Source organism: Hyla sarda, chromosome 6, assembly GCF_029499605.1.
Source record: "Hyla sarda isolate aHylSar1 chromosome 6, aHylSar1.hap1, whole genome shotgun sequence".
NCBI classification, from domain to species: Eukaryota; Metazoa; Chordata; class Amphibia; order Anura; family Hylidae; genus Hyla; species Hyla sarda.
Genome location: NC_079194.1, coordinates 118231631 through 118259443, shown reverse-complemented (window position 1 = coordinate 118259443; position 27813 = coordinate 118231631). Strand labels below are relative to the sequence as shown.

General features: G+C 42.7%; 2 protein-coding genes across 6 annotated transcripts in view; one reads left to right on the top strand and one right to left on the bottom strand.

The window, feature by feature from the left end:
• P4HTM (prolyl 4-hydroxylase, transmembrane) overlaps window positions 1-27813 on the bottom strand; it is an 87656-nt gene that overhangs the window by 19618 nt on the left and 40225 nt on the right. Inside the window, exons 3-5 of the mRNA XM_056524817.1 lie at window positions 17513-17703; window positions 3260-3356; window positions 1825-1987 (exon numbers count right to left, since the gene is read on the bottom strand). Coding sequence (XP_056380792.1) covers window positions 1825-1987; window positions 3260-3356; window positions 17513-17703 — 451 coding nt within the window. The remainder of the gene's footprint in view (window positions 1-1824; window positions 1988-3259; window positions 3357-17512; window positions 17704-27813) is intronic.
• The window catches only part of LOC130276026 (secreted frizzled-related protein 5-like), an 82661-nt gene that overhangs the window by 46935 nt on the left and 7913 nt on the right, over window positions 1-27813 (top strand). For 3 of the 5 annotated variants that reach the window (XM_056524824.1, XM_056524822.1, XM_056524823.1), the window contains exons 2-4: window positions 20114-20359; window positions 22419-22594; window positions 25673-25762. In XM_056524824.1, the coding sequence (XP_056380799.1) occupies window positions 20127-20359; window positions 22419-22594; window positions 25673-25762 (499 nt within the window). In that variant the 5' untranslated portion in view covers window positions 20114-20126. Of the gene's footprint in view, window positions 1-17969; window positions 18227-18273; window positions 18785-20113; window positions 20360-22418; window positions 22595-25672; window positions 25763-27813 lie in introns of those variants that run through there. The other 2 variants (XM_056524821.1, XM_056524825.1) reach the window with 2 other exon arrangements.

Here is a 27813-nt window from a genome sequence, read left to right as displayed (position 1 = left end):
CATCTTCTGCTCTGGTCTGCTCGATCTCAGACCAGAGCAGAAGATGCTGGGAGACGGACGGAGGCAGGTGAGGGGACCTCCAGCAGCCATTACAGATTATTGGATCCCCGAGGCAGCGCTACAGGCGATCTGATCCTCTATTTTAACATGCGCATTGCTGCAGATGCTGTGATTGCCGCAGATGTATTGATTATGGCATCTGAGGGGTTATTGGCAGACATCCGCGTGATCGCAGATGTCGGCCATTACCGGCGGGCCCCTGGCTGCTGACCTTGTGACGAATGTTCACCTGTAGACTAGCCGAAACTCGTGTAAATATCTTGACTAAATACAGTCTGATAGTAGCCGGGACCTGCTATGTATGATGCAAACACTGTTCTGATGCTCGCGGTCATACACATGATTTAAATGTACGTCCTGGTGCGCTAAGTACCTCCGCACCAGGACTTACATTTACGTCAGTGGTCATAAGGGGTTAATGTATTAGAAAACTTTCTAATACCATGTCATAAAAAAAAAATAATAATATTATATTTATATATTTATTTAGACTTGTAAAAACTGACCACTAGGGGTCTCCCTACATGTCCCGGCCGCAAGTGTCTCATAGAGTTCAGAATCATGCATGAGTCCTAACTCTCATAGTGCAGCCTGGACACTGACGAGTACAGCGCAGCTCCCTGCCTGTCAATCAGCCAGACGGGAGCGAGCGCTGTGCACGCTGCATGGCGCACCTCAGCTACATTGAATACTGCCTGCAGTGAGCAACCTTTGAAAGAGGATTATGAAGGAAATACTGTGCGAAAATTAAAAAGAAAAACTGCGGAGGGCTGGTAATGAAGAGGGCAACATACCATCAGCATAATATAAAGCAATGTAGATGGTGGCAGGTACTCTTGAAGCATTTTTCTACACCTTTTTTTGTGAGCACCACATTTATTAAATGGTCGCAGGGCATTTGCTAAATTTTATGCAGATACACATTTTCTGAAATTTCACATACACCAAAAAGCCAAGCTAAGTCTGGGCTGGTGTAATTTACGCACTTTATCAATGCGTTTACCCTTTTTTTTCCGTCTATATTTGGTGTTATTTTGGCACAAGTGTCCTTTTTTTGCGCCTTTTGGTTTACACGTTTTTGCTGATTTTCAGTTGCAATCCACAGATTTTGGCAATACACATGATATGGAAGGGTTTATGAACTGCGCCTTTTTGTGAAAAGGCACAAAAAAAGGTACAAGGCCACCGAAAAGTCTCTAAACTACACCAGCCCAGACTTCGCTTAGCTTTTTGGTGTATGAGAAGAGAGAAATTTCAGAAAATGTGACCTGCACAAAATGCATCAAATGCTCTGCGACCATTTAATAAATTTGGTGCTCCAACACATTACCAGCACACACAAAAAAGGTGTAGAAAAATGCTTCACTTACACCTACAATGATAAATGCCCCCCAATGCTTTAACAGTGGCACATGCCCTATTACTTAGGAGTAGGTACTCCATGGTGTGCCACCATACTGTACATCCATTAGGCGCTGTATTATGGACAAATTCTCCCCTATAGGCAGTTTGGCATCCAGTGAAACATGCCAAATTTTGCATATGAAATCCGCCACGGAAATTCCGACGTGTGAACATTTCTGCGAACTTCGAACGGAATACATAGCAGTCTATGAGACGGCGCATTACAGTGCGGTCCTAGCGCCGGCGTTTATTCTGGTGCCCGCAGTTTGCTGAATGTCCGCACGGAGATTCTCTGTGCGGACATTTCATAGTGTGACCATAGCCTAAGGTTTAAAGGGATATACTCTCCTATATACCCACCTCTGACGAATGGATCTTAGCACCTGGTGAGCGCCCTCTCCCTGGTAGAGCCAGGTGTGCTGACTGTTCCTCACTAAATCGTTCATGGTGATTTCTCGGTTGCCCAGGTATTTGTGGAAATCTCTGAGGTTTAGCTTTTTGAACTCCTCCAGACTGAGGACACCTACCAAAACAAGCAGCCGTTACTAGGAAATCCAAACCCTGTGTATCGTCTTCCGTCAGTATGGAGCATTCCTACATTAACACAATTATATGCATTTGAGATGTCTGGAGCTGCTGCGTCCCCCGGGGAACGTCTTCCTATCCTTCCAGGCATGGAAATTATGTCTTACATTTGAAGTCTGCATAATCTTAAGGGATGATGTGCAGACAACGCTGTTATTAATATGCTTCTCTTTTATAGTGCTGCGCTATGTAGACAACTGTGGGGTGGCTCAGTCACTCCTATGAAGCAATAATGCCCTACAGCACTGGTGCTATGGATCTGAACAGGGGTAATGTCAAGGGCACTGGGACTGGCTATGCTGTGGTAGCACTATGGGTGGCACTATTGCTGCAACTAGAAAAAGGGACACTCTGGTTAGCACTATTATAGTGGAACTGTGGTTATCCCAGTAAATAGACACAATGGCAGGCTGTGTTATGGTGATACTGGTAGTAGGTTTGTTATGGGAACACTATGGCTGACACTAATATAGGAGGAAACAATATGGAAAACTGGCACAGAATGCTTGATGAATTCCCCTCATTGTGACTATTATTGTTTAAGGGTACGTTCACACGTACGCAGATTTGATGCGCAGGATTTTCTGCTGCAGATTTCAATATAAACTAAATGACTGAGCACAGCTTCTAATCTGCAGTTACAAATCCTGAGCATCAAATCTGCGCAGGATTCTGTACATGTGAACGTACCCTAAAGAGTATTCTGATGACTGATACGTGGAGGCCCAACTTTTGTGAGAACAGTGGTCAGTGTCCCATATTGCTTCATTTTATGTCAGTGCCCATCCACAATGCAAGGATAAGCAGAAAGAGAAGACCACAGATTCCCCAGTACAGTCTATGGGGAGTTGCAAGGTACCCGATAAGTGGGGCCCCTGTCTATCACACATTTATTGCATTTATTTTCTTTGTTAGGCAAACTAGTTGCATATTTGAAGTAAAAATACATTAAACATAGGAATGACATAAAGGGTTAACCAAGTTCTAAAAACCTACACACATTAAATTAGTAAACCTTTATTTTACATTTTAGTAGCCACTACATTGTGGAAATTCTATCCTAATCCTATTCCAAGCACTCTAGAGATGATATCCATTAAGACAAAACAGGGATAATGCAGTCATATAAACACAGGGCTGCGTTTACGGAAAGCCGTGCACTCAGCGGCTCACATTTATAAAGTATAGCGCACACTTCATGATGGCTCACCATTTCCATCGGGGTCCGCTTTAACAGCTGTATACATTTCTCGAATATTCTCTGGCGTCATCCACCTGCCGTTCCCAAGACGGGAATGGGTTAATACCTGCAAAGAATATTTAAAGTAGTACTAATAATCATAATGACAATCAAGTAAAATTTATTTTCATGTATTTTGTGTAGTATATAATATAAAAAAATAGAATAAAAGAATAAACGTGCAGTATAACATATTATGTACTACTGTAGATAATCACCCTGGCTGCATATATAAAGTTTCTATCTTTCTATCTACCGATCTACAATTTCCCTGCACACACATAATACTGGAGACAGATTTTCCGCCTTTACTAATTTTGCTTTAAAAATAGTCTGATCCAGCTGCCCACCCCCTGGCAATAAAAAAGAAATGTTGGAGAGGCGGGCATGTTTATGTGGAAAGTGCCACCGCTAATTTAGAGATTGTTCTTTCACTTTGGTTTAGGGAAGCATAGAATATAAATATGGCTATACATAATGATTTTATGAGGGTTTGAGCGAAGCAAGAGCATTTTACTAAGAAGCTTTAATGAGATCTACTGCACCACCGGTAAGTTAAGTATAATACGTTTTAACCAAGGACGTGCAATCCGCTTACATATCCCTAAGGTGGGATCCCACAGACATGCACAAGACATATACCATTTCTTTTAAATTTGTTACATTTATGACCAGCCAGAGGATTCCTTTAATTACTTAAATAGACAGCATTTTTATTTTTTTCATCTGCATATGCCAAAAGCCAGAACTTTTTCCATTGATGGAACTATGTGAGGGCTTGTTTTTTGCAGGTCAGGTGTAGAGTTCATCAGTAATATTTTGGAATACATGTGATGTTTTGTCTACTAAACTTCCCCATACTTTCTTTGTTTTCTGTCTACCAAAATATACTGGCCTGACATAGGTGAAAAGGACACTCTTTTGCCCTCCTTTAGGTTAGGGCTGCAAATCAATTTTAGCTATTGAGTGACAGCTGCAGTGCACAAGATTACATGCAACTCAATGTACAGTTGTCCCTAAAGTTACAATATTAATTGGTTCCAGGACGACCATTGTATGTTGAGACCAGAACTCTATGGAAACCTGTTCATTGGTTCTGAAGCCCCAAAATGTCAACCAAAAATAGGAAAAAGTGAGGATTAAAGAAAAAGAAGAAGATAACTAATATATATAAAGCAAGATCATACATATAAAAGTAAGAAAGAGCTGCTGTTACCTGTAAATCACTGTCTATGTAAAGGACTGGAGAATTTTCAGGGTTCTGTACAGTACACACAGTGTCCCAAAAAAGTAAAATGTAGTTGCCCTCACCTGGTGCCCAAAAAAGCAGCTAATCCTGGCACAGGTAAAGAGTGCTGTAGGGAGGCGCTACCAGACCGCTACCAGACTTTAGAAAAACGGATTGAAAACAGTATGGCAAAAACGTGGTGTGAACCCAGCCTCAGTGTTTCCCAACCAGGGTGTCTCCAGCTGTTGCAAAACTACAACTCCCAGTATGCCCGGACAGCCTTTGGCTGTCCGGGCATGCTGGGAGTTGTAGTTTTGCAACAGCTGGAGGCACCCAGGTTGGGAAATACTGATCTAAGTAGACTGGATACAGCTTTATCTACAGTAAATACTTTATAGTAATCTATCAGAATGGGGGTGAAATTTGTATTTCTGATGTGTTTCGCTGGATAAAAGTGTAGCAAATCCTCAGCTGAGTGAACTAAAAGTTGCATTCACTCTCCTTTTCAATGACAGCAAAAAGTCTTGAACATGTTGCAGAAGAAACACAAAGAATATTAGAATGCTGTAGAACTATCCTTCCTAGAATGATTTGTCTGTATTTACATAAAACCAGAAACTCTCTTGAAGTTACCAAGTTTTTGGCAAAGGACAAAGGGAAAACTATTTTTCCTTGTACCATCATCATTGTGGTCTGGATGAAGAGGGTGTGCAGAGCTTTTAACTGCAGGGAACTGCTTCTTATCACTATGTACCACCACACCATCAGTGACAGCTCTGTTCTTATGCTGGGGGATGGGAGGTACGCCATCTCACAAATACACGATGGCATGAAACATTGCACACCAAGGTGCCCCGAAAAGTTTCCTAAGTTGGTGTATTTGAGGATGATGTTCTACCCCCTCTTCTTACTTTCCCCATGCCACTTACATGTTCCCAATATACTTTAAAATAAATTTCTACTAATGTTTAACCCTTTAAAGGGGTACTCCACCCCTAGACATCTTATCCCCTATCCAAAAGATGTCTGATCGCGGGGACCCCCGGGATTTCGGCTGTGGCACCCCGCTGTCATTACTGCACAGAGCAAACTCGCTCTGTTCGTAATGACGGGCAATACAGGGGCCGGAGCATCATGACATCACAGCTCTGCCCCTTGAGATGTCATGGTCCACCCCCCTCAATACAAGTCTATGGGAGGGGGCGTGGCGGCTGCCACGCACTCTCCCATACACTTGCATTACGGGGATGGGATGTGACGTCACGAGGGGCGGAGTCATCATGCCCCCTCCCATAGACTTGCATTGAGGGGGCGGGGTCGTGATGTCACAATCTTCCATCCCCGAGGTCGGGAGCCAGAACCTCCAGCGCTTCCGGAAGCAGATATGGTGGGTGATGCATGCTATATTGCGGGGTTCCCCAGCAGCGGGACCCCCGCGATCAGACATCTTATCCCCTATACTTTGGATAGGGGATAAGATGTCTAGGGGTGGAGTACCCCTTTAAGGACACAAGGTTTTTCCACTTTTGTTTGTTCCTCATCACCTCCTAAAAATCATAACACTTTCAATTTTGCACATACAGAGCCATATGATGGCTTTTTTTTTTTTAAGCCACCAATTGTACTTTATAATGACATCAATCATTTCACCACAAAACCAGCAAAAAAATATTTGTGGGGCAAGGTTGGAAAAAAAACGCCATTTTGTAACTTTTGGGGGCTTCCGATTTTATGCAGTGTACTTTTTGGTAAAAATGACATGATATCTTTATTCTGTACCTAAGATACCTAATATACACACATTATATATATATATATATATATATATATATACACACACACACACACACACACACACACACACACACACAGTACAGATCAAAAGTTTGGAAACACCTTCTCATTCAGAGTTTTCTTTATTTTCATGACTATGAAAATTGTAGATTCACACTGAAGGCATCAACACTATGAATTAACACATGTGGAATTATATACATAACAAAAAAGTGTGAAAATATGTCATATTCTAGGTTCTTCAAAGTAGCCACCTTTTGCTTTGATTACTGCTTTGCACACTCTTGGCATTCTCTTGATGAGCTTCAAGAGGTAGTCACCTGAAATGGTCTTCCAACTGTCTTGAAGGAGTTCCCAGAGATGCTTAGCACTTGTTGGCCCTTTTTGCCTTCACTCTGCGGTCCAGCTCACCCCAAACCATCTCGATTGGGTTCAGGTCCGGTGACTGTGGAGGCCAGGTCTCAGGCTATCACTCTCCTTCTTGGTCCTTACACAGGTAAAAAATAGCCCTTACACAGCCTGGAGGTGTGTTTGGGGTCATTGTCCTGTTGAAAAATAAATGATGGTCCAACTAAACGCAAACCGGATGGAATAGCATGCTGCTGCAAGATGCTGTGGTAGCCATGCTGGTTCAGTCATGCTGCCTTCAATTTTGAATAAATCCCTAACAGTGTCACCAGCAAAGCACCCCAACACCATCACATCTCCTCCTCCACACCAGCACACCTGTGAAGTGAAAACCATTTCAGGTGACTACCTCTTGAAGCTCAACAAGAGAATGCCAAGAGTGTGCAAAGCAGTAATCAAAGCAAAAGGTGGCTACTTTGAAGAACCTAGAATATGACATATTTTCAGTTGTTTTACACTTTTTTGTTATTTCTATAATTCCACATGTGTTAATTCATAGTTTTGATGCCTTCAGTGTGAATCTACAATTTTCATAGTCATGAAAATAGAAAACTCTAAATGAGAAGGTGTGTCCAAACTTTTGGTCTGTACTGTTATATATATATATACACATTTTTTTTACTACTTAAAAAAAATTATAACTACATGCACCAAAATTAGTATGTGTAAAATTGTCATCTTCTGACCCCCATAACTTTTTTATTTTTTCATATATAAGGATGTATGAGGGCTCAATTTTTGCGCCGTGATGTGAAGATTTTATCGGTACCATTTTTTTTCATGGGACTTTGATTGCTTTTTATAAAAAAAAAATTTAGGGTATACAAAGTGACCAAAAATACGCAATTTTGGACTTTTTACAATTTTTTTACGTGTACACCATTGACCGTGCGGTTTAAATAAGTTTATAATTTTTATAGTTCGGACATTTACGCAAGCGGCGATACCACATATGGTTACATATTTATATGGAATTTGGGAAAAGGGGGGGATTCAAACTTTTAATATGGAAGCGGTTAATGGGTGCTTTTTTAAAACTTTTTATTCAACTTTATTTTTTTTTCCACTTTTAGTCGCCTTAGATCAATCAGTCCCCACAGATCAATGTGGTTCCAGGATTGATGAAGCCTGGTTCAGCCGATCTACCCCACTGGATGGCTTAAATGTCCCTTTAGATCTAAAGGGTCAAGAGCCGACCGCGACAATGTCAGCTATTAACGCCATCTTTCAGCTACTGGAATCAGCTGAGGGCCGGCCAGTATGGCGGGCTCGAGTCAAGAGCCCGCGCCATACACCGCTTGCCATCTCAGGACAAGCCGGCTCGTCCTTAGACGGCAACCAGTAAAAGCCTTTTATACTGTTTGTATAAACATTTTTATATTATACATTAAATATGTGTATTATCTATTTTCATTATTCTGTAGATTATCTATTCTACATGTTTGTGTTTGCAGATATTTTATATTAGAAAAAAATAAATAAATGAGCTTAACAAGCAAAAAAAATATAAAACAAGGCTGCCTCAAGGGGTTCCCATACCTGGTAACCACATATCATCAGTTCACATGCCTCTATATGACATGAAACAGCAAGCAGCCAAAGAAATATAGGGTCAAAAGAAATCATCATAGATCACCCCCTTACCATGCACACACACACACACACACACACACACACACACACACATTGAGGATAGAAGGTTTTCCAATCTTGTAAATCCCTCTGATCGCCGGGGGTCCAATCAAATCTTCAGAACAAGGAGCCAGGTTTCCCCATTAGAATTGAGCGCATGCATGCATACATAGAGAATGAATGGGGTGGCGTTGTGCATTCCTGATCAGCTGTTCAATTCTAATAGAGGACCCATATTCTTCAGTGGATAGGGGATAACTTCACATCCCTTTAGGGTTAATCTTAGGGACCTCTGATCCTTATTTCCCAAAGGGGAGACGTAAAGCTGTCTACATAGATAATGGTGGGTCCCATCAGCTGGAACTGCCAAGAGAAATCAATTGCCTATACCAAGCTTTCAGCGTACCTATAAAGTTTTTCAGACAAATGACTATGGGGCAGCACTGTTCACGGTTTCCACAGCCCCTGTCTCCAGTGCGAGAGCCAATCTAATGTGATTATTTGGAGGCTGACCTGGAAGATCTGTCTTGTAGAGCATAGTTTTTATTTTTTAAAGTATTTATTTATAAACTTTTGCAATTTTAACCAACATACAATACCAACAAGATAAAGATTAACATGCTCCATAGGTCCCGGGAATAAGCACCATAACCAAAGAATAATATGAGAAATACAACAGGTGGCCATACAATAGCTTATACAGAAAATTAAGTAAGAGTAGGTGTTAACCATGGCCAGGACCCAGCGGGAGGAAAGCCCAACACAGACAAACAGAAACACACCACACACACATCCCGGTATCCCCACACTCCCCTCCCCCAACCCAGCACCCCACAGCAAAGCAGCACCATAACATAGGAGACCTACCGGCACAACCTAGTGGGAGTGTCAGCCGACGTATCAAGTAAACTCAGGGGGTCCATATCTTGTCAATGGGAACCAGAAACAACCCCATTAATAACTCCCAATAGGCACACCAAAAGCGTAAGAAGAAAAGGAAAATCCAAGTTGTCTGCCAAAAACCTCATCACATCTCTCCAAAAGGGGGCAATAAAAGGACAATCCCAAACAGCATTTAAAAAGGTACCGACCTCAGAGGAGCAATGAAAGCAAAGATCAGAAGGGGAAACACTGATACGTTTCAATTTTTCCAGGGTGTAATACAGCCGGAGTATGTATTGAGATTTTATCAACACATTCCTACAACTAACCACGGTAGAATAATATGTACCTTCAACTTCCTTCCACTGGTAATCAGACAATTCCGAGAAAGGGCTAGGACCTAGTGACTGAAGGAGAGCATAAGACTGAGTAAGGGGTTTGGAGAGGTCCGTGGTGCCCAGGAGAAGCTCTGCCTCTGAAAATACAGGGGTGACTGTCAGTGAGCCAAACTGCGCTTGAACCGCATGCCTAAGCTGAAGATACCTATAAAAGGCATTTCCAGGGATGCCATAACGTTCTTGCATGTCCAAAAAGGAGAAGAAAACCTGATCCTCTCCAAACAGGTGTGTCACAAATTTAACCCCATAAGTTCCCCATAAGCTGGCTCCCTGTAACCTGTGCAAGTGAGAAAGATGAACATTCCCCCACAGGGGGTACCCTAGGAGATACCACTGGTTGTGGAAATCTACTCGACACCACCGACCATACTTTAGCTATCGTCTGACTAGTAACAGGAAAAGAAGAGGCAGAAGAATACCTGTAAAGAGAGTTGGTAAGACCTTCATAGGAGCCAATAAGTGCTCCAGCCAAGGCTGCAGCTGAATTTGAGAGATCCAGGTCGATCCATCACACTGCATACACCTGTTGGGAGGCAAGAAAATAGTTATACATAACAGGGGTGGCCAAACTGCCATGACGTTTTGGAGCCTGGAGAAGTGCCCGACCAAGTCTGGAAGGCTTACCTTGACAATAGAAGGATCTCAGAGCACCGCAAAGTTTCCCAAAGAATCTCTTAGGCGGAATAAGGGGAGCTAAATGGAATAGAGAAAGGAATTTGGGAAGCTAAATTATTTTAAATATATTAATTCTGCCTGCCAGAGAGAGAGAGGAAGAGAAGACCAGGCACTCAACCCCTCTTCAGTGGTACTCAAAAGCGGGTCTAGATTCAGAGAGTCCGCCAGAGATGCAGTAACTTCCACTCCCAGAAATCGGAAGCGCTGGACAACCTGTAAACCCCCTGAAAGAGTAGCCCCAGCCAAGAGTGCCATCAGGGAGGACTTGGCCCAGTTGACCCACAGGCCCAAAATCAAACCAAACCGGACAAGTAAGTCAATGAGAGAAAGGAGAGAACCCTCCTCATCCGCCAAATACACTAATGTGTCATCGGTAAAAGGGAAATCTTTTCTACAATAGATCTCCTAGGGATACCACAGATAGTGGGGTCCATACGGATGGCAGCTGCCAGAGGTTCTACCGCAAGCGTAAAAAGGAAAGGAGACAGTGGACACCCCTGTCTCATCCCACAACCTAAGGGGAAGGGGTCAGAAATATCAAAAAATGTGTGCGAATGAGGGCCCTAGGGCTATCATATAGCAGGCGAACCCAAGCACAAAACCGGGGACCAAACTCGAACGCACCCAGGACTTCCCAAAGATTGTGCCACTCTACTGAGTAAAAAGCCTTGTAGACATCAAGACTGACTACAACCCCTGCGGGACACCCCTCTCCCGCCGCAATGCTGAGTTGGAGGAGTTTAACATTGATATCAGTAGCCCTTCGTGACATAAACCCAGTTTGGTCAGGATGAATGATAGAGGCAATGACACTGTGAAGGCAAGTAGCCAGAACTCTAGCCAAAATCTTAATATCAACATTAAGGAGGGAGATAGGTCTGTAAGAATCTGGCAATAGCGGGCCTTTTCCAGGCTTGAGGAGCACAACAATCAACAAATCCATCATAGTGTCTGGAAGAAAGTCTCAAGCAGCCACCGAGTGAAACAGTTTAAGGAGTATAGGGTACACAGCCTCTCCTCATTCATCCTATACCAATCACCAATCATCCCATCCAACCCTGGAGTCTTCCCAGGGGAAAGATTACGGATAGTCTGCTACAGTTCCTCTGCTGTAAGGGGGGCATCCAGCGCCTCAGCCTGCACATGACTAAGTCTGGGAAGGGATAACTCATCTAAGAAAAAAAGAAGCTCCCCCAGGCAGAGCCGAGATTGAGCAGAATAAAGAGAGCAGTAGAAGTCCCTAAAGACTGAGTTGATCGCCTCGGGATCTGACACCGTAGAACCATCCCGGTCTCTCATACAAGGAGTGGAGGCAACAGGACGCCCTCACCAAGTATCCTCCTCTGACCTGCCACACCCGCAATGAAGGTTCCCCGTATCGTGACCTTGTAAGCATCCCATTGAACTAAACAGTGTGAGCAACCCCCAGAGCCTCTGTAATTGCCTCAGCTTGTAAACAACTCGGTTGCATGCTCCAAAGAAGGAAAGGGAGACGAGGGCCTAAATTAAGAGTAATGACTATGGCAGAATGGTCTTAGATCCCCCTAGTGGTGTAAGAAACATCTCTTACCGCCGGGAGAAGGTCTGCCGATGGACGTTTCCCAAAATTCCATGTCTAACACTAAACGGGACATGAGAAAACCTCTACGCCCTAACACAGTGCAGACCTATACCCTAAATACAACTATTATGGAGCGTTAAAAGAACGCCTAACTAAGGGAGGAAACACTACTAGTATCAAAACCCTCCCGCTACCACACCTTGAACAGTGTAATGGTCGGTAACTAATGGGGGCTACCCCGGAGAATCCTTAATCCGGAACTAGAACCTAGGGAGATCCTAAAGGGACCACTTTATCTCCCTAACAATTAACTAAATAAAAACGGGAGAGATGACAGCCAGAGCAGGACAGTTCACTCCGGAGGTCAAGTTGGAGGAGCCGCGTCCACCCAATGTAGAGCCTCTGTCGGGGAAGTGAAGAACTTGGTGGAAGCCCCATCCACCACTTTCAGATGAGCAGGATACAGCATTAAGTAGCGGTAGCCCTTGGCACGTAGCTTTGAGTGGACCTCAGTGAATTGAACCCATTGCTTGCAAAGTTCCACGAAGAAGTCAGGATAGAAGGATACTCTGCTCCCATTGTAGATCACCTCCCCCTTTAGTCTCACTGCATGAAGAACAGCATCCCTAGCCTTAAAGTGAAGATGTTTCGATAGGAAAGGGCGCGGAGGACCACCAGGAGGAGGGGGTCTAGCCGGGACCCTATGGGCCCTTTAAACTGAGAAATAGGGTTTCCATGTTTCCAAGAACAACACAGGGTCAGTCCCTTCCGCCTTCTGAGGCAGATATTTTTGTGCCTCAAGTGGTTCTCAAGGTCATCCATTCGGCCCAGAACTCCTGTAACTTGGCGCTGTAGAGTAGCTACTTGCTCAGGCAAAGGATGCACAGTATCCTCAACTGTGGATACCCTGCACTCCACCTCATCAGTTTGCTCTCGTACCTTCTGGGTTTCATGCCATAGAATAACGAATTCCTGGAGGACAGTCCTAGGTGGTTCAGGAGAGTCGCCCCTAGGACGGTCTAGAGGCCTGGAGAACTGGCTTAGCGCTTTCGCTGCATGTACGGAGACTTTACCACAGGACCACAGAATTGGGAGCACCCATCATCAGAGAAGGCATCCTCAGAGGTCGGCCGGGAAGCCTCAGCATGTAATTTGGACTTTTTGTTTCTATTGCTAGGGCCACCCATGGCAGACAGTGACAAACAGATAGCAGGTAGAGTCACTAAGACATAGTCCAGAGGAGACAGGGCACTTCAGTGTGTATATATCACAAGATCACAGGCAGATCACAGGGGTACTCACTGTTCAGCAGGCAGTCCTGGAGCCTCCCTTTAAGGGTGCAGAAGAGAGCCCCACCATGAGGCCAAAGACCAGCAACTTGGAAATGCAGAGGAGATGTCAGTATCTGTGGCGGTATTCTTGCCGGCAGGCAATGTCAGGCGAACTGCGGCAGAAGACTTTCAGGAACTCCAACACAGGCCGCACACCTCTCCCCAGTGAGCTCCCGTCGGCTGCAGGGATAACTATAGCAGCCGAAGAAGACGGCCCCGCCCACGAAGGCCTAAGATGGCACCAAGGCTCCATGAGTAGCTGAAGATCTAGAACCCAAAAGGAACCCAGGAAGAGCCTCCCAGCCCTGCACTCCCTAAGACCAGGAGAGAAGCACCGCTGGGACAGCTGCAACAGTGGACCTCCGCTGATCCCCTGCGGCAGGCACAACGGAGGACCGCAGAGACCGGAAGCCACCAGCACCTCCGAGAGATGCCGGGACCAGACGGGAAGCAGCACCTGAGGATCCCGAAGCACTGGAGAGACCACTGAGGTGAGGACTGGCCAGGCAGGGTAAGTAATCAGGGCGTTAAAGGCTGGGGAAGCTGGAGCCCTCACTTAGAGTATCTGCTCACTCCGGCATTCAGACCACGCCCCCCCCCCCCCCCTATAGAGAATGGTTATATACAGCACGGTGTTGAAAAAACTGTGTATTATCGAGGGATTTAGGCGTGGAATCTAAAATGCATTTCCTTTTTAAAATTTCAGAAAATTTACCACACAATTAAATGTATGCTTTAAAGAGAAGCTATCACTGCCAGGGACCCTTAACACAGTAATGCACTTTAAATGGCCATGCCATTTCAGAGTGTTCATAGTTTTAAATGGGCACTGTCAGATATAAACACTTTTGTTTTATGTTGTGCATCTTGGCAAAACAATAGTTTTTCTAATATACACATATAAATTCACATTTTATTAAAGAAAACTGCCTTTGAATATCCCACCCCTAGGGATCACCATACTTCCTGATGAGTCCCACAGCAGCATGAAGGTCATGGACACGAGATGGCTGATTGATAAGGCTGCAGGAGGAACACAGCCTGTAGCAGCACTGCTGTAACACAGAGTTTTACCAAACATGTGTCTCCAGCTGTTGCAAAACTACAACTACAAGCATACCTGGACAGTTAAAAGGATGTCTGGGCATGCTGGGAGTTGTAGTTTTGCAAAAGCTGTAGGCAGAGTGTGGGAGGGAGCGGGTCATCACAGTGCAGGCAAGAGATGGACATGCCCCCTCACTTTGACAAGATGAAAAAGACATTCAGCAGCGGTAATATGCTATTTTTGTTAGTGAAATATCGGTGATAGAGACATACAAATTACATGTACATGATCAGGATGAGGTACTGAGTTACATAAAATGTTTGTATTTTTTGTGGGATCTGACGCTTTAAGTTTGGCTGGGAACAGGGCTCTGAGTCATTGAGGTGGTCCCCGGCCATGTTCGATAGATCTCTCCCTATATGCATCTGTCAATCAGGGCTGGGGACTGCCCCAATTACCCATAGCCGTGTTCCCATCCTAAGTTCTATCTATTTTTAACAGCTTAGCTGTTCAGAGTGCATCATAGATCACTGTTTTATGGGTCCCTGTCAGTGTTCGGACATCATAAAGCTAGTGACAGGTTCCCTCTAAAGGGGTCTTCCTAACTTTATAAAGATAAAATCTTAAAGCAAACCTGACACATTGAAAATACAGATCAAGTTACAGGCATCCTGTTATAGAGCAGGGGGAGCTGAGCAGATTTATTAACTTATTAAAGAATTCATTGAGTTTGGGAGTCCAGTGGGAGGTCCTAATTAGTGATTGACAGCTACTCATACAGTGTCAAGCTACCAGAGTACTAAGCCCAGAAGGAATACATGACAAAATATACTGGAACTATTCAAATAAACAAGTAAACAGTGAAGGGAATCACCTGTGACCAAAACACATCAGCAGCAGAAGTCTCTCTCCTGTCCTGATGGCTTGTTACAATGCATCAGTGCCAGTAAAAGACTAGAGTCATGGCTGTTTAAAGGGGTACTCCGGTGGAAAACATTTTATTTTTTTTTCAAATCAACTTGTGGCAGAAATGTAAACAGATTTGTAAATTACTTCTATGAAAAAATCTTAACCCTTCCAGTACTTATCAGCTTCTGTATGCTCCGTAGACAGAAAAGAACAACCTTAACTTCAGAAGCTCATAAGTACTGAAAGGATTAAGATTTCTTAATAGAAGTAATTTACAGATCTGTTTAACTTTCTGGAGCCAGTTGATATATACAAAAAAGTTTTTTCCTGGATAGCCCCTTTAAGCTTGTAATTGGACCTTTTATCCTTTCTATTCAATGCCTCTCTTGACCAATTTGGGTTGTTTATGGTTACTGTTTACTCCTTGTTTACGGTACTGTTATCTATCTTCCTGGAATACGCTTATACTATGTATGGAGCATGTTTACAAAACTCTGATGTTACTTTTGTAATATTCAAAATTTTCTTCTCCGCCTGTTGCATAATCTTCTTCTATGTTAACAACTCAAACATATATACAGTGGGGCCAACAAGTATTTTGTCAGCCACCAATTGTGCAAGTTCTCCCACTTAAAAAGATGAGAGGCCTGTCATTTTCATCATAGGTATACCTCAACTATGAGCGGCAAAATGAGAAAAAAAAATTCCATAAAATCACAAATCGCATTGTCACATTGCAAATTATGGTGGAAAATAAGTATTTGGTCAATAACAAAAGTTCATCTCAATACTTTGTTATATACCCTTTTGTTGGCAATGACAGAGGTCAAACGTTTTCTGTAAGTCTTCACAAGGTTTTCACACATTGTTGCTATATATTGGCCCATTCCTCCATGCAGATCTCCTCTAGAGCAGTGATGTTTTGGGGCTGTCGCTGGGCAACACTGACTTTCAACTCCCTCCAAAGGCTTTCTATGGGGTTGAGATCTGGAAACTGGCTAGGCCACTCCAGGACCTTGAAATGCTTATTACGAAGCCACTCCTTTGTTGCCCGGGCGGTGTGTTTGGGATCATTGTCATGCTGAAAGACCCAGCCACGTTCCGTCTTCAATGCCCTTGCTGATGGAAGGTTTTTACTCAAAATCTCACAATACATGGCCCCATTCAATCTTTCCTTTACACGGATCAGTTGTCCTGGTCCCTTAGCAGAAAAACAACCCAAAGCATAATGTTTCCACCCCCATGCTTCAAAGTAGGTATAGTGTTCTTTGGATGCAACTCAGCATTCTTTCTCCTCCAAACACGACGAGTTGAGTTTTTACCAAAAAGTTCTACTTTGGTTTCATCTGACCAAATGACATTCTCGCAGTACTCTTCTGGATCATTCAAATGCTCTCTAGCAAACTTCAGATGGGCCTGGACATGTGGTGGTTAAACAGGGGGACAAGTCTGGCATTCCATGATTTGAGTCCCTGGTGGCGTAGTGGGTTACTGATGGTAGCCTTTGTTACTTTGGTCCCAGCTCTCTGCAGGTTCCCCCCCCCCCCCCGTGTGGTTCTGGGATTTTTGCTCACCGTTCTTGTGATCATTTTGACACCATGGGGTGAGATCTTGCGTGAAGCCCCAGATCGAGGGAGATTATCAGTGGTCTTGTATGTCTTCCATTTTCTAATAATTGCTTCCACAGTTGATTTCTCCACACCAAGCTGCTTGCCTATTACAGATTCAGTCTTCCCAGGCTGGTGCAGGTTTACAATTTTGTTTCTGGTGTCCTTCAACAGCTCTTTGGTCTTGGCCATAGTGGAGTTTGGAGTGTGACTGTTTGAGGTTGTGGACAGGTGTCTTTTATACCGATAACAAGTTCAAACAGGTGCCATTAATACAGGTAACGAGTGGAGGACAGAGAAGACACTTAAAGAAGAAGTTACAGGTCTGTGAGAGGCAGAAATCTTGCTTGTTTGTAGGTGACCAAATACTTATTTTCCACCATAATTTGCAAATAATTTATTTAAAAATCAGACAATCTGATTTTATGGATTTGTTTTCTCATTATGTCTCTCATAGTTGAGGTATACCGATGATGAAAATTACAGGCCTCTTATGTTTTTTAGTGTGAGAACTTGCACAATTGGTAGCTGACAATACTTTTTTGCCCCACTGTATGTATATTTTATATATTATATATATATATATACACATTTTTGCTAAAATTTGCAACTTTTGTACCCCAAAAAACTGGCATACACTTTTAATACATTTTTCCATTCTCCCCAAAGTATATTAGAAAGTTGAAAAGATTATTATATTTATATAAAAGTGGAGCCCCCATGCCCCTGCAGTTGTGTTAACCCTCTTCTCACCTCTTTTATCTGCAGCTGCCCATCTTGATTGTGATCCAACAGATTAAAGATGTCAGCTTTGCTTATCTCTAAATTTTCCATGGCTTCCTTGTAGCCGTCCACAGGTAGAATCTGGCTGGCTTGGAGTCCTTTGATTTGGGCAAGGTGGATGAGGAGTTTGCATTCTTGCTCTGACAAAAAGTTGGGGATTTCTGCAAGGATGGGATCAATGGTCAAGGGTTTATATATATATATATATATATATATATATATATATATATATATATATATAATATATTGCATGATAAGAACCAGTTATATAGTGTCAGATTAAAAAGACATTGAATAATAAAACAGTATGCAGTACGCTCCTGAGCTCCTCCTAGTGGTGGCTATAATAATATAATTTATATATAGTAAAAACAGAGCTCTGACCACTATAAAAATATTAAATGGGTATTACAAGTTGAAATAACTTATCTCCTATCCACACAATAGGGGATATGAGTCATATAGTGGGGGATCTCCAGAGTGGGTCCCGACTCATTGTTAGGTTTATGAAGCTGCCAAAAGTACAGCGTTTAATTTCTTTCAGCAGCATCATAGACAATAAATGCTTCAGTCTTTCCCCTGTGATGTCACGCCCACTCCCTCTTTCAGGCCACTTGCCAGCGTTGAGCCATGCACAAGTCCAGCGTATGCGCCCTTATGGAGATTATGGGTCACACACAGTATGTAAGTACAATTTCTAACCTGGCAATATATGGATTTGCTGGGTTGGGTTTTTTTTCTCAGCCTTTGGGTGGTATGATCTGCTATTGGACTTACCTGCCAATGTCCGTATTTAAGTCATTAATTATTTGTAACTTTAGACCTGTGGTGAGGATCAGGGTACATAGTGCTAGGGATTGAGGTGGGCACCAACAAGCCATTCTGCCTTGGCCAGGTTATTTAGATAAGGTTCTCTGGCGGTGAACTAAACCTTAAAGGGGTATTCCAGGATTTTTTTTTATTTGACTATGCTACAGGGGCTGTAAAGTTAGTGTAGTTCATAATATAGTGTCTTTACCTGTGTGTGATGGTTTTCTCACAATTCTTATGTGATTTTCACCCCAATATTTATTTTGAACAGCGTACAAAATGACTGCTGTCTCAGATTTTTCCCAGGGTGCAATGCGGTCGAGACCTGCCTCACTAGTCAGCTGATGACAGGGAGCCTGTCTGCTTCAATGGGTGGAGAGAGCAGTCTGCAAGTAATGCAACAGCTGGAGGCACCCTGATTGAAAACCACAGGTCTGCAGTTCATTTATGTTTCAATGGGTGGGGTGGCTGATGTGTGGGAAGGAGGAAAATGGAATCATGGGAGTTGTAGGCAAACAAGAAAACTGAAAACAGGAAATACAAGTTCACAAAAAGCTAGCCACAGTGTTATGGTAATCTCACAGCATAGCCATTTAGCCCCAAGACAAGCGCAGATCCTTCCTAAGCATTTCCATTACTAAAATGACCTTATGCTGGATAACCACTTTAATATTTAATAAAGCCAAACTACAAATTTGGGTAAAGGAGTCCCCAGTACCAAGTCCCAACTCTGGGGCGGCCTAAAAGCCTTTCAGCACTTGATGCTGTAGTCATACTACTCACAGCTATCTGAATATACAGAAGAAAATTATATATTTATAGATCCTATAACAATGTCCAAAAGTGAAGATGCCACTTGAGTGGCCTTGTTAAGTTTCTCTACCAGGGCCAAGAAGCTTGTGGGCTTCTTCAAAAGTAGTGACCCTGGGAAAAAGGAGTCACTAGCCTGCTGTACAGGCGACTAAATTGGTTGCCATCCAATATAAGTAGGAGTACTATACTATATACTATACAGTTTTTATTTATTTATTTTATGGTGTAAATTCCCTTGAATTGTGAAGGTTTTTTTCTGTAAATAGCAGCAGATGACATTGTGATTGATCACCAGGTAAATAGGATCCTAACAACTGCAAATGGATGCAAGCTGGATTGTTTTAAGAAAAACATTTATGGAGCCCTGTGCCCCATTATGTGTTGTTTGAGCATCCTCAGGGCTAAATAAACAGTCCATGCTTACCCCCCCTCAATAAATGATTGTTTTTTGGCTTGAGAACAGCAAGAAGGAAACACATCGTATTTTACATGATGGTTAATGATCACAAATCGGAGTAAGAGGGGGTGGGTGGACAAATGGCTTCCTGCAGAGATCCAATCAAGAGTACAATAATGGGCTGAGATAATGCTATGGGCAGGAGAGTTCAAACATTCAACCTCCTTGTCTGCCCTTATTACAACACCTGCTGCTTTAAGCTGCCCCCCTAACAAGTCCAAACAATCAGGCCCATTGGCAAACACAAACTGTGGGATTGTCTTGTCCAAGTGCGCGGGATCTTAATGAGAAAGGATTAGCAGGAAAAGTGTCCCCGGCCCTATAAAAAACCATAGGCCAAGACTAAGGGAAACTCACTTGCCTGTTCACTTGTGCAGGCACTGCATCAGATCACATCAGGGAAAAAAGACAATGAGTGAATGGCAATGCAGATGCCCAGGATGCCAGGACTTAAAGTGGCAGCTGATCTTTTTGCTCTGTTTTTTGACCAGTGGTACTCCAGCAATGTATGTGGACTTTGTGAGCAGCTCGTCCAGGTGCATGGTAATCCCAAGACATATGCCCTTATGTTATGGCATTGGATATACAGAGATGAGGATCCCTAACCTGCTGGAGCATGAGACAATGGCAGAGGTGATTCAGCAATCCTCCAGTTGGCTGCCGCTGCTTGCACGTGAATGCCACCCAGACGCCAGGATCTTCCTGTGCTCACTCTTCGCACCTATATGTCTGGAAGGGTAAGGTACTCCAAAACTTTCACTTTTTACATGTTTTATTAGAAACATCATAGAATACCCCATTGGAAGGCTGTACAGTTCCCATCACTTAAGGGGAGTCAGCTAGTCCGGTTAATGCTATTTCCATGCATTAAATTAATGGGGTTTCTCTAATTATATTTAACCACAGTAATTTAGGTTTCTAAAAAAAGATCAAGGACAATTCGTACAAGCATTATCACCCAGCTTTCCTAGACTTCTGAACACATCTGTATCATTTCATAAAAAGAAAGAGAAGCCCTTCCAGGGTCTAAAACTGCTAGGTAACAGCTTTGTGGCCATACTTGTTGTTATATCTAATTCTGGAAAAGCTGGGTGACAGACTGTTTTAAATGGTGGAAGTGCTGTTGCACTGAATGGTATTGGCATTTAGAAATTAGGAGGCCATTATAGCAGTAACTATAACCTCTGGGGGATGTATTATGTTCCTAGTTCCATGCGTAGACATACTATCCTTACTTGCGTCACTCCCATTGTATTTGGGAGCCATGGTGTCCTATTAGTGGTTCTGGTATCCTTGGATGTCTCTTTGAATTACGGTTAACTGACTCTTATGTGCGTCACTCGGTGTCTTTGAGCAGCACTGAGTCTCCTGTTCTTTGTTCCAATGAAACATAGAAGTTGACAACAGAATTAGGGCCACCTACCGCCAGAGCCTGGCGGCTGCTTATTAGGGATTAGGCAAGCTAATAATTGGCAGGGCCTGTACTGTGCTTATAGAATGTGTTATAGTATTATGTCTTAGCTATGTCCATGCCTGGGAAAGCTTGGTGACAGCACATCTTTCCTAAAGTCCCTGTAGACAAACCTGCTGGATATGGAAAAGCATATGATACTATATACCAAGGCATCTGCGAGAGTTGGGTAAATATCTGTAATGGAGATGTAGTAGTGGTACAGACAGCTGTGTGCCACTTTGTCTTCCCGAACATAGATATAACCATCAATTTAAGAATTTCTATTTATCGTTTTTTATTCAAAGTGCCAAGTATGCAAGTGTAAACTTTAAAGATAGAATACAAATATTTATCTGTACTTTCAACCAGCTTTTCTTGAGTCCTGATCACATCTAGTTTTGCCTAGACATGCAGCAGGGTATGATCAAAAGCTGACTTGAGAGAATTGCCATTGAGGCCTCTAGAAAAGCTGGATGTCAACTTCTATGGCTACTTTCACACTATGCGTGAGGCTCTGTTACAAACGGACGTTAAAGGGGTACTCCGGTGGAAACTTTTTTTTTATTTTTTATTTTTTTTTATAAATCAACTGGTGCCAGAAAGTTAAACAGATTTGTAAATTACTTCTATAAAAAATCTTAATCCTTCCAGTACTTATTAGCTGCTGAATTCTTCAGAGGAAATTCTTATCTTTTGGAACACTGCTCTCTGCTGACATCTCTGTCCATTTTAGGAACTGAGAACGGAGGAACAGAGATGTCAGCAGAGAGCACTGTGCTCGTGATGTCAGCAGAGATCTCTGTTTTCCAAAAAGAAAAGAATTTCCTTTGTAGTATTCAGCCACTGGAAGGATTAAGATTTTTTTTGAAGTAATTTACAAATCTGTTTAATTTTCTGGCACCAGTTGATTAAAAAAAAAAAAAAAAAAGTTTACAACCGGAGTACCCCTTTAAAGGGCTCTTTTTTTCACTTTTAGTGTCATTAATGTCCATTATTGCAATGGAGCCTAACGGGAGTCATAACGGGCACAGAGGAATGGGATTCCTCTAACGTCCGTTATGACTCCCGTTATTCCACCGGAAGATAGCGGGAGAAAAAGAAGTCGCAAGCGCAAATTTTTCTCCCCCTATCTTTTAACGGCCGTCACACTGACGGGCACAAACGTCAGTGTGAAAGGAGCCTTAGTAATGGCGGCCATTACAGTGATCAGCTAACTTACCCAGAAACAGATCTAACTCAGAAACAAGTGAATAAAACCGACTTAGGGACTTATACCAGGCTTAGGTGGAAATGTTCTTAAAAGGGGATTTTCATACTTAATAATAACATGCTAATGTCTTCAGTGACAGGATTATAAAGCCGTGCCGAAGCCTGTGTGAGGCAGTGAGGAACAGCTGTGCCCCTATCATGGCGTGCTATGGATACCCATGGCCAGAGATACTGAAGTGTGAACAGTTTCCTTTTGATCATGGGATGTGCATCTCCACAATTACCAATGACACAAGCAACAGTGGAAGAAGTAAGTGGTATCTGACACATAGAGTGAAAATAATTGCTTAAAGGACAACTGCAGCGCAATATACACTTATCCCCTATCCGACCGCTGGGACCCCCCACGATCTCCTGTAGGGGGCCGCGGCTGTGCCGTGGCTCTCCCGTGCAGGGGGCATGCCTGCCGCAGCATGACGTTGCGGCCGGCACGCCTCCGCCATGCATCTCTATGGGAGAGGCAGGGAGGCAGTGTTCGTGCCTCCCTGGCTCCCCCATAGAAATGTATGGGGAAGGGGAGGAGACGGGGTGTCACCGTCGACCTCTAGGTCGACGCTACGCGCCTTAGCGCTCACTATGAGCGCTAATGGTGGCGCCCCGTTAGGGAGATCTCAGGGGGTCCCAGCAGTCGGACCCCCCGCGATCAAACACTTATCCCCTATCTTGTAGATAGGAGATAAGTGTATATTGCGCTGCAGTTGTCCTTTAAATGATCTGCAGTTTACTAGATATTGCAAAAATTTAAAGGGTATATATAACTCTAGATAGCATTTTAATGCTTTAAAGAGGTGCTCCAGGGAAGTTAAGAAAAAGAAAAATGCCCCAAAGCCAGCTCCTGTGGCCCCTGTTGTCTCCTGAATATTCTTTTTCCTTGCTTGCAGCCCAAACTAAAACTCCCAGCAGTCAGTGCGGCTATGTGTAATGGATGCCAGCTAATTGCTTTTACTATCTGTGTGCATGCTGTGTTGTTGTAAATACAGTCAGCAGTACACTCTGTACATGTCTTTTCTTTTAAACTATCCTTCCCCCAAGCAATAAATCTTGCTATTCTTTCAATGGCAGCAGTCAGTGATTAGATTTACAGCAGGCAAAGAGCAGTGTTATGTGCTGAGGAGACGCTGGGCTGTCTCTCTCCCGGCAAGATCCTCACACAGGGAGGGGAGGTGTGGCTGTGAAGCCAGACAAGACAGGAATCATGTGGTGTTTGTCTTCCAGGATAGTGGGGGCTAGTCTCAGTGAGGGTTTTGCACAAAGACAAGCAGGATTTGATTATGAAGTCTTTCTCTCACTCCCTGCATGTAAGTGACAGCTGAAAGAGGGAAACTGCTTTATATAGCTAAGGTAAAAGAAGGGCTATGGTTTTAGTTCCCTGGAGTACCCCTTTAATCTATACTAAAAGTTGAGAATGTATTTCATTACATTAATTTACCTTTCATGTACTGATGATGTATTATACTTCAGAGCTGCACTCACTATTCTGCTGGTGGAGTCACTGTGTACTTACATTTCTTATCCTGAGTTACATTCTGTATTATACCTTCAGAGCTGTACCCACTATTCCACTGGTGGAGTCACTGCATATATTACATTGCTTGCCCAGTACTTCTGGTATTATACTCCAGAGCTACACTCACTATTCTGCTGATGATTTCACTCTGTACATACATTACATTACTTATCCTATACTTGTATTCTGCTGATGATTTCACTCTGTACATACTGTATATTACATTACTTATCCTATACTTGTATTCTGCTGATGATTTCACTCTGTACATACTGTATATTACATTACTTATCCTATACTTGTATTCTGCTGATGATTTCACTCTGTACATACTGTATATTACATTGCTTATCCTATACTTGTATTCTGCTGATGATTTCACTCTGTACATACATTACATTACTTATCCTATACTTGTATTCTGCTGATGATTTCACTCTGTACATACTGTATATTACATTACTTATCCTATACTTGTATTCTGCTGATGATTTCACTCTGTACATACATTACATTACTTATCCTATACTTGTATTCTGCTGATGATTTCACTCTGTACATACTGTATATTACATTACTTATCCTATACTTGTATTCTGCTGATGATTTCACTCTGTACATACTGTATATTACATTACTTATCCTATACTTGTATTCTGCTGATGATTTCACTCTGTACATACTGTATATTACATTGCTTATCCTATACTTGTATTCTGCTGATGATTTCACTCTGTACATACATTACATTACTTATCCTATACTTGTATTCTGCTGATGATTTCACTCTGTACATACTGTATATTACATTGCTTATCCTATACTTGTATTCTGCTGATGATTTCACTCTGTACATACTGTATATTACATTACTTATCCTATACTTGTATTCTGCTGATGATTTCACTCTGTACATACATTACATTACTTATCCTATACTTGTATTCTGCTGATGATTTCACTCTGTACATACTGTATATTACATTACTTATCCTATACTTGTATTCTGCTGATGATTTCACTCTGTACATACTGTATATTACATTACTTATCCTATACTTGTATTCTGCTGATGATTTCACTCTGTACATACTGTATATTACATTGCTTATCCTATACTTGTATTCTGCTGATGATTTCACTCTGTACATACAGAGCTCTCTGCTGACATCATGACCACAGTGCTCTCTGCTGACACCTCTGTCCATTTTAGGAACTGTCCAGAGCAGCATATGTTTTCTATGGGGATTTTCTCGTACTCTGGACAGTTCTTAAAATGGACAGAGGTGTCAGCAGAGAGCACTGTGGTCATGATGTCAGCAGAGAGCTCTGTGTTCCAAAAAGAAAATAATTTCCTCTGTAGTATTCAGCAGCTAATAAGTACTGGAAGGATTAAGATTTTTTAATAGAAGTAATCTATTGCAAATCTTTTTAACTTTCTGGCACCAGTTGATAAAAAAAAAAAAAGTTTTCCACCGGAGTACCCCCTTAAAGCCTGTATTGCACACAAAAGCTGCATTCACAATTCTGCTTTTTGTTATTGGAAACAAGCTTGTTGACAGGTTTTGTATTAGCTTAGCTGAGTTACTCAAAGTACTATAAATTGGACTTTGGGAGTAGGAAGACATTGTGAGGTGTAATCTTGGCTATGTTAAATGCCCAACTCCAACACTGGGGAAACAGTCCATCCTGACAGGCACAATGTGACCTGTCAAACCTATTTTGTGTCTAACATTTGTAACCTCTTAGGTGGTTCACAGCTACGACTATCATAGTACTTTATATAAGCCTCAGACGTAATAAAGCTTTCCTTTCTTACAGTGGTGCCCCGTGCCAGCTGCAGGGACTGTGAACTAGACGAGGCCAGCTCTGCCAAGGAGATACTGGATACATTCTGCGCTAATGATTTCAGTAAGTACTGACATAGTGCACACCTCAAGACACTCCGCTGCCTCTAAGTGGTGTGGCCACTTACTGGTGAAGTAACATTTTTACTAATGCCCCAACATGGATGAAATGATCATTCTTCAAATAAATGATTGAGAGTGCAAGGAGTCCCATTCAGGACCCCAAACCATAACATAGATCTGCACACAGCATATTTCTGCTAAATGTATTACATACTGTAGATGCTCTTTTACATTTCAATAGGCAGCATGTAATGTTACTCTTGTGGGGGTGCTGCAGGGAAAACGGACACCTAAAATGTATTAAACTAGCAGAAAAAAAAGGCATAAAAAGAAACAATACTTATCTAAAAGTACAGAGAGGCTGTATAATGTCTGCATCAAACTGAAAAGATCATAAGGGGGCATCAGCTCTCAACCCATCAGTATCGCACGGTATTGGGAATGATCAGTATCGCACGGTATTGGGAATGATCAGTATCGCACGGTATTGGGAATGATCAGTATCGCACGGTATTGGGAATGATCAGTATCGCACGGTATTGGGAATGATCAGTATCGCACGGTATTGGGAATGATCAGTATCGCACGGTATTGGGAATGATCAGTATCGCACGGTATTGGGAATGATCAGTATCGCACGGTATTGGGAATGATCAGTATCGCACGGTATTGGGAATGATCAGTATCGCACGGTATTGGGAATGATCAGTATCGCACGGTATTGGGAATGATCAGTATCGCACGGTATTGGGAATGATCAGTATCGCACATTATTGGTAATGATCAGTATCGCACGGTATTGGGAATGATCAGTATCGCACGGTATTGGGAATGATCAGTATCGCACGGTATTGGGAATGATCAGTATCGCACGGTATTGGGAATGATCAGTATCGCACGGTATTGGGAATGATCAGTATCGCACGGTATTGGGAACGATCAGTATCGCACGGTATTGGGAATGATCAGTGTCGCACGGTATTGGGAATGATCAGCGTCGCACGGTATTGGGAATGATCAGCGTTGCACGGTATTGGGAATGATCAGTATCGCACGGTATTGGGAATGATCAGTATCGCACGGTATTGGGAATGATCAGTATCGCACGGTATTGGGAATGATCAGTATCGCACGGTATTGGGAATGATCAGTATCGCACGGTATTGGGAATGATCAGTACTGCACGGTATTGGGAATGATCAGTACCGCACGGTATTGGGAATGATCAGTATCGCACGGTATTGGGAATGATCAGTATCGCACGGTATTGGGAATGATTCCAAAGGAATCATAGATGCCCAGTATTAGTCATAGTGTTGTCATAGGGTTTCCAGAACTTTATTGATTTTTATTGAAGCCCCTATACTTAGGAAAGGTAATAAATAAGGGATCAGTAGGGTACCAGAGCTGTGGCACCAGATAAACCATGAATGGAGATGGAAGCAGACGGTTCTGTACATTGTGCAGTGGCCATGTTGGAGTTCTGCAGCTCAGCTCTACAGCAGTAACCCCGCACAGCCACTACACTATGTACAGACCTGTCTGCTTCCAGCCTAATTCACTGTGTATGTGGGTGCTGATTGGCAGGGTGTTGGTGTCGGACCCCCACTGATCAGATATTGATAACCTATCCTGGAATAAAAAAAGTCCCAGAAAAGCCATTTAATGACAAAACCAACTTACAGTAGTTTTTATCATTCCATGTGCGACACTTTAGGTCACGCTATCTGGGACGCTTAGTCTATATTTATTCTATGCATTTAGCCTACATTTCTTAGAAATGTCTGATATTGAATATATATATATATATATATATATATATATATATATATATATAGCTTGTGTATGTACTTAAAGGAGTACTCCTCCCCTGGACTTCTTATCCCTTATCCAGAGGATAGGGGATAAGATGTCTGATCGCAAGGGTCCTGCTGCTGGGAACACCCATTTGATCTCTTCTGCAGGCCCCCCCCTGTCGTCTGCTGCCGAACGAACTTCACTCCGTGCCTGATGATGGGTGATACCGGGGCCGGAGTATCGTGACTTCACTGC